General features: G+C 44.5%; 1 protein-coding gene across 1 annotated transcript in view; it reads left to right on the top strand.

Annotated features, from left to right (window-relative positions):
• The window catches only part of LOC138349629 (uncharacterized), a 62,716-nt gene extending 52,807 nt beyond the window's left edge, over positions 1-9,909 (top strand). Inside the window, exons 4-6 of the mRNA XM_069334777.1 lie at positions 6,766-6,968; positions 8,126-8,291; positions 9,795-9,909. Coding sequence (XP_069190878.1) covers positions 6,766-6,968; positions 8,126-8,291; positions 9,795-9,909 — 484 coding nt within the window. The remainder of the gene's footprint in view (positions 1-6,765; positions 6,969-8,125; positions 8,292-9,794) is intronic.
• Positions 9,910-16,067: the final 6,158 nt, after the last annotated feature.

Genomic DNA, 16,067 nt, shown 5'->3' with positions numbered 1-16,067 from the left:
TACCCCAGGAGCCAGGTCTGTCAGGGTTACCCCAGGAGCCAGGCCTGTCAGGGTCACCCTAGGAGCCAGGTCTGTCAGGGTTACCCCAGGAGCCAGGTCTGTCAGGGTTACCCTAGGAGCCAGGTCTGTCAGGGTCACCCTAGGAGCCAGGCCTGTCAGGGTTACCCTAGGAGCCAGGTCTGTCAGGGTTACCCCAGGAGCCAGGCCTGTCAGGGTTACCCTAGGAGCCAGGTCTGTCATAGTTACCCCAGGAGCCAGGTCTGTCAGGGTCACCCTAGGAGCCAGGTCTGTCAGGGTTACCCCAGGAGCCAGGTCTGTCAGGGTCACCCTAGGAGCCAGGTCTGTCAGGGTTACCCTAGGAGCCAGGTCTGTCATAGTTACCCCAGGAGCCAGGTCTGTCAGGGTCACCCTAGGAGCCAGGTCTGTCAGGGTTACCCCAGGAGCCAGGTCTGTCAGGGTCACCCTAGGAGCCAGGTCTGTCAGGGTTACCCCAGGAGCCAGGTCTGTCAGGGTCACCCCAGGAGCCAGGTCTGTCAGGGTTACCCTAGGAGCCAGGTCTGTCATAGTTACCCCAGGAGCCAGGTCTGTCAGGGTCACCCTAGGAGCCAGGTCTGTCAGGGTTACCCCAGGAGCCAGGTCTGTCAGGGTCACCCTAGGAGCCAGGTCTGTCAGGGTTACCCCAGGAGCCAGGTCTGTCAGGGTCACCCCAGGAGCCAGGTCTGTCAGGGTCACCCCAGGAGCCAGGTCTGTCAGGGTCACCCCAGGAGCCAGGTCTGTCAGGGTCACCCCAGGAGCCAGGTCTGTCAGGGTCACCCTAGGAGCCAGGCCTGTCAGGGTTACCCTAGGAGCCAGGTCTGTCAGGGTTACCCTAGGAGCCAGGTCTGTCAGGGTTACCCCAGGAGCCAGGTCTGTCAGGGTCACCCTAGGAGCCAGGTCTGTCAGGGTCACCCTAGGAGCCAGGTCTGTCAGGGTCACCCTAGGAGCCAGGTCTGTCAGGGTTACCCTAGGAGCCAGGCCTGTCAGGGTTACCCTAGGAGCCAGGCCTGTCAGGGTCACCCTAGGAGCTAGGTCTGTCAGGGTCACCCCAGGAGCCAGGTCTGTCAGGGTTACCCTAGGAGCCAGGTCTGTCAGGGTCACCCCAGGAGCCAGGCCTGTCAGGGTCACCCCAGGAGCCAGGTCTGTCAGGGTTACCCTAGGAGCCAGGTCTGTCATCAAGTGCTTAAACCAGATGTTATGAGAAGTGTAAATTTTTAACATCTTAATAAACATTACTACTAATATAACAAATCAGTGAATATAATAATAACGAGGAAATAAATAGAAAATTAGGTTATCTGACAGTTCAAGAACAGTTTTACATGAAAGAAGTACAAAAATTGGCTATTAATAGGTGGCACAGGGATTTAAAAACCAAACAAGCTGGTCGATCTGTGGGCGGTAATCTTGGTGGCGTATAATAAAAGAACATGATGTATAAACATCAGAGGTCCGCGGTTGTTCAACGTCCTCCCAGCAAGCATAAGAAATATTGTCGGAACAACCGTGGACATTTTCAAGAGGAAACTAGATTGATTCCTCCAAGGAGTGCCGGACCAACCGGGCTGTGGTGGGTATGTGGGCCTGCGGGCCGCTCCAAGCAACAGCCTGGTGGACCAAACTCTCACAAGTCAAGCCTGGCCTCGGGCCGGGCTTGGGGAGTAGAAGAACTCTCAGAACCCCATCAACCAGGTATCAACCAGGTATCAACCAGGTAACAACAAGGATTGTCATTGTATGACTTCATACAACCACTAAACAAACCTAATGGATTTTGTAATATATTTGCAAATGAGAAGGCTCATAGCAGCTAGACGCAAGTTACTGGGATGACTGTCTCCCGCATCTACCGTCCCCTACTAGTCCCCTTTTATCTTCTTGTAATATTGCAACAGAAAAGTAAACAAACTTTTACTAGACACGATTGTTAGCAAGACCGTAGAACAAGACTGTATAAGTCGTCACACCCTGAAAGGATGTTCACTTCCACTTGCTGCTTCTTCAACCTTACATTGACCAGCGAACTTGGCCACTAAGCTGGGAGGTCAGCGTCATACCTATCCACAAAACTTTCGAAAAGCATGACTTTACTAAGAACTATGACCCAATAATATTATTTTAAGTCCTTGGAAAAATACCAGAAAATATATATTTTTTTTAAACTAGGAAATCACCTTGATAAAAATGATACCAACAATTTGGTTTAAAGAAACAAGATCAGATCGGCTGCCACAGTTGACCACAAAATGCAAGGAGAGTGTCGTCTGTGAGATGTTACATGTGTCACAGTCTCTGATATTACTGAGAGCATTTGATGAGGTCTGGTATAAAGGACTGGTGTGTAGGCTGAAGGAACTTAAAGATGAAGAGTATATTCTGAGCCTCATTGAATGCTATTAATGTAATCGAACATCCCAGGATGTTGTAAATAATCATCCCTTGCAGTGTGCTCGGACCACTCCTGTGGAACGTATATTCCTTGACATCCTGAAGCAAATACCAGATGAGTGTAGACTTACTTTTTCCAGGGGACAAGATAGAAGGTGTAAATCACACCAAAGACATCCTTAAAAGTATAATATCAGTGTCACGACGGTGACACGATTGCTGCACATAAAACCCAATTGATGGCTATTTCACAGGAGCACAAAATGTATCGTCTAGTTTTTTGTTGTATGCAGGGATATTCCTGCTCGGGCCCTAAGCCTCTGGCTGGCCCACTAAGTGTTACTTGTTTATGTCTTTATAAGGAGGAGTATAAATATTTATGACATGTTTGCTATAGAAAGATTATGCCCCATGTATTTAACAACTTCTTCTGTTCAGTTGAATCTTAGTTGAAATCGTATTTGGTTTGTAACTCTGCACTATGTTAAATAATGTTCCAGTGGTGTGTTGAGCATGTTTCCACAGTGCTAACATTTTTCCTCATCTTCTGGAACTATTGTTTAGTCATAACTCAAGACAAAACACTAGTTTACAACTATCAATTACCATTTTAGGATTGAAAAATTATAAAATAATGGTCCTCCACAAAATGAGTCAAAATTATTTTAGCCAAAAATGCACTAGGAAATAAGTTTCTTTATTGAGGAAAGCGAATCACCTACATGCGAAGTGATCACGTACAAGCAACGTTAACATATTTGACCCTGCACTGTGCACGAAGACTCTCCAACAACACAAGTGGCTTGTCTGTATGTTATCTACAAAGTTAAACAACTGCTTCCCCTTATAAAGCTCTAAAGGTCTGTCCCTCTAAACCAAACTACCAAGCAAGAGTTGTGATGTTTGACTACTAGACAGATGATGGATGCACTCTGGTGGCCGTGGGGTACGGTTGTTTCGCCTGCCCCTCCATTTATTGACACCCCAGCGTGGAGTATAGTCCTATTGTGGCTGCTGACGAGGCCTGAGTGAAGTGCTTTACTGAGGGGCCCCCAGGGCTGTGTTGGTCTGCAGTATGGGGTTGCCTGTGCCCTCTGTCGTCAGGCAGGACTGTAATGACCTGGAATTTTCCAGCAACGCTTCCTACCCGGCGGTGGAAGTGGTGATTCTGGACATGTTACATGCTCCTGTGGAGGCCGTGTGTGGTGTGCAGCTCCTTGCTGGGAGGCGGGCGATTGTGAAGTTCAGCTCCTTGGTGGTTTAACGTGATATCGTTGAGCGCTATGATGGGTGCTCCTTCACTCTTCCTGATGACGGTGGATCCGTGACTGACTCCAATTGATGTGGTACGACGACGTATGTGGCGGTGCATGGGGTGCCATTCTAGTTCCCTGTCGACCTCCTGCGTCGGTACTTTGCCCGTTTTGGGCAGTTGCTTCATATGCGGATGAACGCCGTGTCCTCCGGGAGGTGGAAGGGTGTCCCGTGTGAGACCCGCACTCTTGCCATGCGCCTCCGGTCTCATATTCTGTCATAAATCGTGCTGATGGATTACCCTCTTCGTGTGTTTCATGTGGGCCAGCCCTGGATGTGTTTCCGGTGCGGCCTATCGGGCTACAAGGCTGGGGGTGTGAGGCGCACAGGGTCACCCCTGTTAACTTCTTCCTGGAGGAGGGTTTTCCCCCATTGGCGGCCCCGGACCTGTTTCCAGGTGCTGGTGTCATGTGTGTTGATTCCCAGCCATCTGGTGTCCCGTTGCCGGATTCTGCATCCAGGTTTCCCCGCCTCAGCCGTTTATGGCCCAGCCGCCCCGACTGAGCTGCCCCTGCCTGCTCTGTCCCGAGATACGATGTCTCCCGTCGCTCTGGCTGCATGCGAGGGGCTGTCTTCTGTGGTATGTGGTCCGGTGCCACCGGTTGTGGAAGCTGCGGTTCTCAGGGATCGTGCTTTGAGGCTTTGAGAGGTGCGTCCGCAGGAGAGTTCTGTTGTGGTGCCGCATGGAGGGCGTGATAGCTTGGAGGACCAGCGGCCTATCTCAAAGCAATAGAGGCGGGTTAGGAGTGTGTCTCCTCTTCATGGTGTGCCTTGGGTGGAAGTGGGGGAGTATGGTGCTCCAGCGACCACCGCCGTTAGGGACGGGGCTGTGGGATCTCTGCGTTGCCTCCTATGTTCCCCTCATTCTCCCTGCGCCTCCTGCTGTTGGCTCCCCGCAGTGGGAGGTTGCCCCCTGATGCTCGGGACCTCGTCATGGTTCTGAGGAAGGATGTGTGCTGGGGGCCTCGGCTTCTGTGCCCGGTGGTGGGGACCATATCACGCCTGAGTCCATTGCGGCCCCTCCCCCACCCGTGGTGCCCTGTCCTGTCATGGGCCTTGTCACGGCGTCCGAGGACGTGGTCCGTGAGGGTCAGATGTTGGCCCTCTCTCGGGATGCCCGGGTGCGTCCGATCCCGTGGTGCTCTTCCACTATCTGGGTGCTGCAAGTGAGGGAGTTTATCTATGAGGTGGCGAATTTGATGCCTCGGCCTTGGGCGTCACCTGGTGGCCATGTAACCGATGATGTCATGGTGATTTAGGAAGTGTACTGCTTGCGCTTTCCAGCGTAGGAGTTCCCGGCTAAATATACGTAGTGCTTGTGCTTGCTTTGTGTACTGCATGTCTTTATGCAATTGATGCCTTCCCTTATTTGCTTGAATCATGTGTCCAGGTTGTCACACCCCGTCTGGGTGTTGTAGTTGTTTTGTATGTACTATGTTCTATTTTCTATATTATGATTCATGTGTTATATTTACTGTGTTATACTTATTGTGAAGGCAATTCTATGTCTAATTTAGCTTTCACATTTGGTGAGTGTTGTTTTGAATGCGGGGTTTGTGTGCTGTGTGTTCTGTTTTGTTTGTGCTCTGTTCCTGTGTGTGAAATGTGTTTCTGTTTCTGTGGTATGGTGTCTGTTGTTGTGTGGTGTGCAGAATGTTTTGTGTGATTTTACTTTTTTGTAATTTTATATTCACTGCCTTTCATTATTTGGGTACCTTGGTGTTTGGTGTTTTACTTTACGTATGTCATGTTGGCACGCCCCGTCTGGGTGGTGCAGGTTTTCTTCAAGCGTGTCCCTGTGTACCATTTTTCCTGTTCTATTTGGGTTTTCACATTGTTTTGTATTACTCATTGCACTATGTTTCTGTGTTCGTGTTCTTCGTTGTTTTCTATGTTTTCCATGCTGTGTTACTCTGTATGTTATATCTGTATGTTCTGTGTTATTTCTGTTTTATGGTGGTGATGTGTGGTGTGGAGCTTCGCTCGATTTCATTTGGTACTTCGGTGCCTTTATGTTGTTTCCTTTGTTTAAAAAAAATAGACGGATGTTCCCTTTGCCCCAACACAACAATTTATAAGCTCTTTCCTCCAGAAATACTCAGTATTGAGAAATGCACCCTGACAACATGCTGGTGATCAAACAGTACTGTCATCAGGATTGTGACCAAACAGTACTGTCATCAAGATGGTGACCAAACAGTACGGTCACCAGGATAGGACCAGACGGTACTGTCATTTCTACAATTCACAAAAACAAAAGTAGGAAGTATATGGCCAAGAACACACAATAGTGTTCAAGAAAATATAGAATTTAAGTATTGTTATAGATAATTGTACATAAAAAGTGCAGTTCTACCTTGTAAATATGTAAAAAAAATACCGGAATTTACCTGCGGGCCACTAACACGTTAGTGACCTCGACGAGGACAGGAAGCTGGCGGTGTATTAAAGGTCCCTCCCATTTGTCCTGATGTTTTATCTTGTTTTTTTTATTCAACATAGTTGTGACATTTACGTCTTCAGTAGGTAGGCCGTTTCATGCGCTCATAATTCTTTGAATCAAAAAGCATCTGTTTTCAGAGTTCTACATTGTAGCTTGTAGACCTTGAAATCATTGTTACCTGTTTGTGTTACATCTGACATTTTGAAGAAGTTGTCTGGACTAACAGACTCCAAATTGTTCAGTATTTTAAAAGTTTTCGATTAGATCAGCCCTGTCAAGCGTAGTTTGAAGTGTTGGTAGCCCTGTGGGTTTGTGGCCCTATGGCTTCCTAGAGACAATACTAAAATTATTATGATTATAATAAAAATACAAACAATAATTATCATTAAACATTTCGTTGACCATCAACTCCACTGAGAAACAAAGCGCAGTATTCTTGTTCATCATTAGCAATCTTGATTTCTCTGATCTTAATATTAATATTTTATTTATATATGTAATGTAAGTAAAATCACATATCAGACTCGCAATCTTGTACCTCATTGTTACCTTTGCTTATTTTGGGACATTCTGAATGTTTATAGGTTAGTGGAGGCGACAGGGTTGTCGACAATGCCGGAGACGGTGGTGGTGGCTGTGGGCAGGAGGACGGGGGTGAGGGAGGTGCTCCTCCACCACAGTCTCCGCAACACCCTCCACGCCCTCTACCTCGCCCTCCACCACCACACCTCCCTCACCCCTCCACCACACTCTGCCTCACGCCTTGGGAAGCCCCACATGCAGGAAGGTTAGTATATGGAAGTTTTATTTTACTTCATTGATTAGTCTTATTGATATTACAACGTTAATTATTTACTTGTATGTTTCATTGCATCCTGTATGACCCTTAACTATATGCTGCTGAGACAGTGGCTCCGGAATAAACCTCCCATGTGAGGATTGTTTTTACTAAATTCTACAAATAATTTGTTTGTGAAATTATATAGAAGATGATGTATATGTTTGGTTCTGCAATGTGAATATATCCCATTAGCCTTGAAAAAACAATTATGAATATATATTTTTAAAGATTTTATGTTTGTTGAATTAATATATAAATCTAAGTTCAGTTAAGTATTCGGGTTCCTTTGACAATAGTTCATACTTTTAATAATTTAAGAAGAATTTTAACGGTCCTCTTCACTAAAGTGGTAAGTGAACCAATTTTCATTGAACGTAGGATGAAACTAAAAAGCCATTATTGAGAGCTGGGGCCAGGAGCTGGAACCCCATATTGCTCATGGCTTTTTCTGATTAAATGGAATGTCATTTAAAGTTTGGTGACCCTCCTTCCAATGGTTCCTAAATACATAGTGGACAGACTTAAGAAAAATTCCTACTGTATTATTGAAGATAAATTTAGTTTACTATTTTGAACTTTAAACAAGAATCCCAAAAAATATTTGTACACGCTCGCAAAAAACACATAATCATACGTGTAATCATACGTGCTCGACCAATAAAGACAAAAAAAAAAATAATGCAGATTCTAAATAAAAAAAAACTTCAACCACGAGCGTAGGAAAAAACAAAAACTGGCAAAATGCACACAAGCACAAAAAAAAGATAATAATTATATATATATATATATATATACCATATCTCATAAGGAGAACCAGTGCCTGGAGAGGGCGTGTTGGTGTACCGGGGGTGTCTGTACTGCAGCAGTGGGGAGGCCGGCGTCCAGCTGGTCCACCAGGGGAAGGACGCCTCACACGCCCCACTTACTGACCACCTCTTCCCAGGTAAACAATATAACAGGTGCTATTTATTGCTCTAATCTTACGTTTCTTATGTATGTTAATAATTATAAATTTAATTACTCAATTAATAAATGAGTAGCAAATTTAGAGTTAAAAGATCATGAGAGATAAATTAAAACAGTTGTCGTTATTTTCACTACAGATCAGTTTAGTGACTTCATGGGGCACAAGTTCAGAGTTGCGGCAGTGACGTATTTTCCTTATATTGACTACCAAGTGGACGGCGAGGAGCCAGGCAGCACTGTGACGCTCAAGGACTCCGTTGACACCAGACTCATTAAGGCTTTCTCCTCAGCACTGAACTTCACGTGAGAGTCCTCCTTGCTACACTAGATTTTGTAGGAGTAGAAAATTAGAAAATATATAATATTTTATAGCCCTATAAAACTGTCATGCAATCTGCTCACTTCTGGCACGACGGCACAATAATGGCAATATGTCATTATGTAGCCTATACACTTGTGATGCAAGTGAACTATGTCATTACATATGAACAATAAAAATCAGCATTATGCATTACATATTCACATTGCCCAATGAGAAAAGTAGTAGGAGTCTTGAGAAGGATTCAAACGTGCTCACTTGGTTCTCCCAAGCACACGCACTAGTCCACTACACCATTGGTATTTTTTGGGGTTGCATTGGTTTTTACCATGTCGTGGTGCAGCGGTCTACTTTTTTTTTTTTTTTTTTTGCAGGAAAATTCCTGCGCGGGCCCTAAGCCTCTGGCTGGCGCACTAAGTGTTGCTTGTTTCTGCGGCGCTAGCTTGGGAGTACCAAGTGAGCAAGCTCAAATTATTCTAAAGGCACCTATTTTTTCATGTCATTGCATACCGTGAATACTTGTAACACAGGGCAACTGTGTCATTATGTAGCCTGTACACTTTTAACACAGGGTAACTGTGTCATGTAGCCTGTTCACTTGTAACTCAGGGCAACTGTGTCATTATGTAGCCTGTTTACTTGTAACTCAGGGCAACTGTGTCTTTATGTAGTCTGTACACTTGAAACACATGTAAACTGCAACATTCCATGACATATACAGTAACTAATCAATAGACTGAACTTCAATGTACAGAACAGCAGAACATTTAATTCATTCAGACGCTGGAGCCAGTACATCATATACGTCTCGAAAACACTTAGAACTAAATTCAATCTATTTATAGAAATTTTACTTGAGAAATAATTTTTCTTGCGTTATATAATTCAAGAAAAATATGTTTGTTTATCAGATGTTACCTATATTACCCTATAATTAGCCGAATATATATTTTGCAGCCCCTCTTCCTCCCCCCCCCCCCCTCAATGTCTAGGTCGTAGTGGGCGTGATGGAGCTTGGAGGCTCAGTTGGTAGTGTAATCCTCAGTTGGGTGGCATTTCTTCTGTCTTTTTATAGCCTTGTGGTCCTGCAGTCTTCTTTATTAAACTTGGTGGATCCCTTTTTTCTCTTCCTCGTGTCTCTTTATTTCTTCTCCACTTCTAAACTCTGGATGAAGCTTCCTGACAACTCGGTTCCAATCTCAAATATTCTTTCGTTTCACTTATGTTCTGATAGTGGCTGAGTTGAGAAGACACTCTCTCCTGCCCGTGGAACTGGAGGGGAAAGGACCAACAAGGGACAGCTCAACCCGATCTCGATGGACTGACGGTTCCTAAGGTAACCGTCAGGGTGTATATCCAGGATGGACTCCTAGGAAACACTTTTTTGTGGGATTCCTTGTCCTCTAACTGTAGCCCTTGGTGGGTATTTGGGGTTCGTGAACAAATATTTTTAGAGTTCCTTTTATACATCACACTTTTTCTCGTAGCAAGACTCGAGGGGTGGACGACCAGGCTCCTGAGTCGCAGCGTGATGGAAGGATGGGCACCGTAACCCTGGCTGCATTGGACCCAAACCCGGCTGTCTCTGATTACCCCTACTGACTCTTCTCGTTTCACTCCCACTTTTGTTGCTGGAGTGAGTTCCAAACCCCCTGTGGTGACTACCTCATTCCCTGGTGTGGCTCCTTCCATTGTAACAACCGCATCGTTCATCCCGATCCTTCATGGGGGTCATCAGCGCCGTCACCACCCTCGCACACGTTAGCTTTCTGCTCTCCCTGTTATGTTCTTCGGCCCCACTACGTGGTCTAAGTATTACGATCTTTGTCCCGACGACCATACCCGCCCTGATGATGTGTGATGTCCATAGACACTTTGTTGACTCTGAACACTTCTAGGTTACTTTAAACCTACTCAGACCGGTGCATGTGTAGTTGCAGCCCTTTTCAGAAGGCGGCCACTCACCTTACTACTTTGTCCTGCCTTGGTGAGACCCCGGTTAGGGTGTCCAAAAGTACCCTGTTGAATGCCAGCATTGGCAATGTTGTTCTCCCACACCATGTTGAAACTGGTCATTATGACCTCAAAGAATGTCATGAGGATATATACATCCTCAAGGCCCAGGGCTTCTCTATCCACCAGACTGACTCCTTCACTCATCCATCTAGTGGGTATCGTCTTCGTCCTCTTCATATTGTTAAGATCAGGTTTGATGGACCCTTCCATCTCGTATATCCGGGGCCAACAACCCGTCCTCCTAACAGAACATCGCATTCTGAAGTATTCCTCTACCTCAGGCCAAAAATCGTCGTACTAGAAAATGGAAGCAGCTCGAAAAATTGGCATACTGTCTCGTTTTCTGTTTTAGGTCCTCAGGAATAGAATAAGGGCACTTTAGTACGACAGTTTCTTGACGTTGGGAACCTTAGGAGGACGGGCTGGGAACAGATGCTCCATTCAGGAATACATCTCCCCGTCAACGAGTTGATGTTGGAAATTTGGACATGGTCTCCATTAACTGTGGTGAGGCTTGTTACTTGCTGCCTATAATGGCTCGTGAATAGCTTTGTGTCCCTTGAAAGGCTCCCAAAATCTTCTGTGCATAAGGCTGTGCATAAGGATAATGACTGAAGGGGAATGAAACACTAATTCAACTATCTACCAGTGTAAATTATGGCACGACATAAATACACTCCTCAGTCATCTATATACACTTACTATAAAGGAAATGTGACCAGTCCAGTATTAAGGAACAACGTCAAGTAACACAAGTATATAAAGGAAAATGGCTAACTAACTCTCCACTAACACACACACATGAAACTCCTAATAAACTAAACACTGTTTCCCAACTTAACCATAATTAATTAACTTAAATGAGCTGCTGCACTCTAGGGAGGGGTTCGACCTTCTCCATTCGTTTCCCACCTGTTCCCCTGGTTGAATGCAGACTGTGTTCGGGCTGTCCGCGGTAAACGAGCAGCCTGGAAGAGACACCGCCACCGGAAGACGGCTGATTCTTTTGTTTTCTTTTGGAAGTCGAGCCCATAAGATTATTCGCACAGATAAACGTGAGTGTTGGAAGTCTTATGTTTCTACCATTACGTCCGAAACTCCTCTGCCGCAGATCAGGAAAGGTATCCGCAAGATAGTGGGTAAGTTCGTTCCCGATGTCTCGTTGGTCCTTTACCTCCATGGTACTTTTGTGGCAGACCCGTTGCAGGTTGCGATCGAACTAGGTTCCCAATTTTCGTCTGTTAGCTCTGCTTCTCATCTTCCTCAATCATTTCTTCTTCGTAAGCCTGTTCTTTAATCTCATCCTTTAGAATTCCGCACCCATCTCCGACTTCCATATAATGATCCTTTCTCTCTCTCTCTGAACTTCAGTCTGCCCTGGCCCCTCTGTGGTTCCACGGCAGCAGGCTCCAATGGCATTCATTATGAGATGCTTCGCCATCTCCCTCCGTGCATGTCTCGGTATTTACTGAGTCTGTATAATCGGGTTTGGGAGTCGTCGTCAGTCCCTGAGGACTGGCTCCAGGCCGTTGTCCTCCCTGTTCGGAAACCAGCGTCTATCGGTACATCCCGTCAGGACATCCGCCCTATTGTCCTCACGAGTTGTGTCTGCAAACTCTTTGAACGTATGGTTAACGTTCGTCTGATGCGGTTCTTAGAAAACGATCACCACCTCTCCCCTTCACAATTTGGGTTTCGCAAGTGCCGCAGCATAACAGATATCCTGGTGAACTTGGAGGTCTATATTCGTACTGCTTTTGCTGCGAAGACCTCCGTTGTTGCCGTCCTTTTGTACCTAGAAAAGGCTTACAACAATGCCTGGAGATATCCATATTCTGTCGCAACTTTGTTCTATTAGCCTTCGTGGTAATCTCCCTCTCTTCCTCCAAAACTTCCCCTCTCGTCGTTCCTTTCGAGTGAGGTTTGGTGCCACTCTCTCTGCCTTTTTTAGGCAGTACGAAAGTGTACTCCCAAGGTAGCGTTCTGGGGCCAGATTCACGAAGCAGTTACATACGTACTTACAAACGTTTTCCTTCTTAGCATCTTCGTAGCGGCTACGTCGGTATTCAGGTAGGCATCTAAGCATGAAAATCTTCGTAAGTATGCTCCGTCACATTAAGGACGGTCTCGACCACTCGTAGCTTTACGTAAACTGGATATAACTAAATTTTTCTCTACTGCACAACACGGAGGATCAATTTTATTATAAACTAACATTTTAGCTGGCGAGTGTCATTAGAGGAGTCCTTTGTGTTAGCTATATATGCATTCTCTGCTTTATAGCCAGAGAATGCATATATAGCATATAGGTGAAATTATCACCTGAGAGAAGGTGATGATTTCAGGCTGGTGGGAGCATTTACTATCACCAAATGCCCCTGTTCACCTAGCAATAAGTATAACAAGTAACTTTAGCTTTACATACCCATTTTAAATTTATTTTGTTTGGTTTTATTTTGAAATTAAATCTGGGTGATACATAAAAGAAAAATATGATGCACAAATGATGTTAGGTAAGGGTAAGGGTAAAAAAATTCCTAAATTTTTGTCATTGAATACTTAGGCCTATAATTATGACTATATGGACTATTATGGCCTGTTAAAAAAGAAAGGGGGGGGAGCAGGGGTCCAAGACCTCTTCCTGTTACACAATTTGGCTGTGTGTAACAATTAGTAAGTAATTATCAAAAGAAGGCACCATGCCGGAAAGGCTATGTAACAGTAAGGCAGTGAGGTGAGGCAGCTACTTATTTGAGGAATGCTTATTTTATTTACTTTATAAGCTGAGGCAGCCTATTTTATTTGAGGACTGCTCAGCTGGTTCCTCTACATTTAGCATGGAACATATTTGTGTCCAAGACCTCTTCCTGTTACACAATTTGGCTGTAACAATAAGTAAGTAATTATCAAATTACTTACTTACTAGCCGGGAAGGCTATGTAGCACCATTGTGTGTAACAATAAACCTAATTTTTTTAAAAGGTAATGCACCTGTGAGTAAAACAAATTCTGTCAGCTGTAAAAATATTGATCCAGTTATTTAAATAAAAAATATAATGAAAAATTTTTATGGGTTGTTTAAAATCTTTTCTACTGAATATCCAAAGAAGTGAAAAAATGAGACATACTGCACAATTTAACGAATGATCCAAGAGAAATATGCCTATTACATATAAACACGAGATCTTAATGATCATGATTTAATAAGTTAACATGATTTAATAAGGATATTTCTGCAAATAATACAAACTATAATTTAAAACCTTTATTACTGATGTTTTTTCTTAAGAAGCTTAGGTATACACATCAATGTGCTGCTACCCTATTCTATATGAAAGATTACACAGTGTAGATCAAAAACTAGCTATAAGTTCATCTAATACTGTACTCCCAACTCACAGGATGGTTAGTCATACATGGAATCAGGGAAGAAAATACCAGCCTTAATACAAAAAATAAATCAACTCTGACTAAACAACAAATTCACGATTTTCACGAGAGGTTAGCATTTACCCTTACCAGTTTCTACAAGACTCCTCTCAAACAATGTATTCTTTTTAACAAGCCTAGGTATACACAGCAATGTGCTGCTTCCTTATTCTGCATGAAGGATCACACAGTGTAGATCAAAAACCAGCTACAAGCTCATCCAACATCCCCACTTAACAGGACTGCCAGTCATACATGGAATCAGGAGAGAACAAGAAATGTAAGGCTAATCTATTAACCTCCACTAGCCAAATCTGGGAACAGCACAAGAATATCTTCCAATATTCCTGAGTGTATGAAATAATTACAGAGCTCAAAGTACCTCATACCATTTGGTCTAAAGTCACTGATAACAGGACAGTCACAGGTATAGCGTTGGAGAGAATGTCCATTCAAGTAGGACTGAAAAAATATGTTTTTTTCACCCAGAGGGTTATAAACCCATGGAAACGCCTACTCGTTGAAGTAGTAAATGCCAAAATTCACCTAGAAAATATCACTAGGACAATTGGCGGGACCTTTAACAAGCCGCCGGCTTTCTATCCTCGTCGAGGCCACTAGATAGTGGTCCTTGGGTAAATTTAGGTAAATATATACGTAAATAAATACCATCGCTTCTCAAATCGGAGCGACAAGGAAAACTACACAATATCTCTTAGAATTACGTAGGTAAACAAAAAATATAACATTTGTTTACATCAATGTCGGTACTGACTGTAGAAGTTGAAAAACATAGTTTTCCTTAGAAATATACTAATTTTATAAGAAAATTCGGCAAAAATAGGTGGCAACTAACAATGGATGAGCTCCGAAATGAAGTCGTCGTGATTGGCTACAGCTGTAAGATGACAAATGTTACGTTCTCTCTGATTGACCAAACGAAAAGGCCTAGTGACTTCCAGCGAGACGTAAGTGAAGTTGCTAAAATCTTCGTAAGTCTCTCTGAATTGGATGTAGGAACATTCTTAGGAAACACTTAGAAACCTTCATAGCACACTTACTTACGAAAAAATACATGGAACCTCGTGAATCTAGGTCCTGAGCACTACTCTTTTTTCTGGTTGCCCTCAATGGTGTTCTTTCCTCTCTTCCTTCTGGCGTCTTCTCCGCTCTCTATGTCGACGATCTTATCCTTTGCTGTCGGGGTGATGATTCGCCTCTCCTTCAATGGCGGCTTCAACTTGCGATTGATTCCATGTCGTCTTGGGCCACCGATCATGGCTTCAAATTCTCTACATCTAAGACTTGTGCTATGACTTTTATTCCGAAGCGTGTCGTTCTTTGTCCCTCTTTGACGCTTTATGGTCATCCCTTTGTGTACAAGGATTCCGCTAAGCTTTTGGGATTAATCTTTGACACTCGTTTGTCTTGGTCGCCCCATATCTCTTACCTCCGAGTAGAATGGTCCAAGGCCCTTAAACTCCTTAAGGTTTTGTCCCATTCTTCTTGAGGAGCGGATAGGCGCACGCTCCTCTTTACACTCCTCTCTCGTACTGTCTAAACTCGATTATGGTTGCCCTGCTTACTCGTGTACTTCTCCTACTACTCTTCACCATCTTGATGCTTTGCACCATACTGGCTTGCGTCTCAGCTCTGGTGCCTTTCGTTCGACTCCTGCCCTCAGCTTATATGTTGATACTGGCTTCCTCTCACTCCAGGACCGCCGTGATCGCTACTGTCTTCGCTACCTTGTGCGATCCTGGCAACATCCTCACTCTCGCCTCTGTCGTGCTTTGACTTTTACCCCCTCCTGTAGTTCCTGTTCCTCTTCACCGATCCCTCTTTCTGTCCGGTTCTCTCGCTTGCAGGATTCTCTATCGGTTCATATTACCAATGTTTCTCCTCATATTGTTCTGTCCTCTTCCCCGTAGAGGGTCCCTCTTCCCAAATTTTGTACATCCCTGACCCGCATCACTGAAGCTTTTACCCCTCCTATGGTCCTTAAACGCATTTTCCTTGAGCACTTTTCTTCACACTCCCACTCCATTTCCATCTTCACCGATGAGTCTATGTCTGCGGACGATGTGTGCTACTCTGTTGTTTTTCCTGACCGCACTTATATGTGTCGACTACCTCCAGAGACTCGCTTCTTCATGGCAGAACTTTATGCAATTTTTTATGCTCTTGGTCTCCTGCTTCCTCGTTGTCAATCCTCCTTTATAGTTGTAATTGACTCTCGTAGTGCCCTCATGGCTCTGTAGTCCTTTAATCCAGCCTTCCGGTGGTCGAAGAGATTCAACACTGGTTGTTTCTTA

Source organism: Procambarus clarkii, chromosome 32 (assembly GCF_040958095.1).
Source record: "Procambarus clarkii isolate CNS0578487 chromosome 32, FALCON_Pclarkii_2.0, whole genome shotgun sequence".
Classification (NCBI taxonomy): Eukaryota; Metazoa; Arthropoda; class Malacostraca; order Decapoda; family Cambaridae; genus Procambarus; species Procambarus clarkii.
Note: the sequence above shows the minus strand (reverse complement) of the source record. Positions and strands in the feature narration are given on the sequence as shown.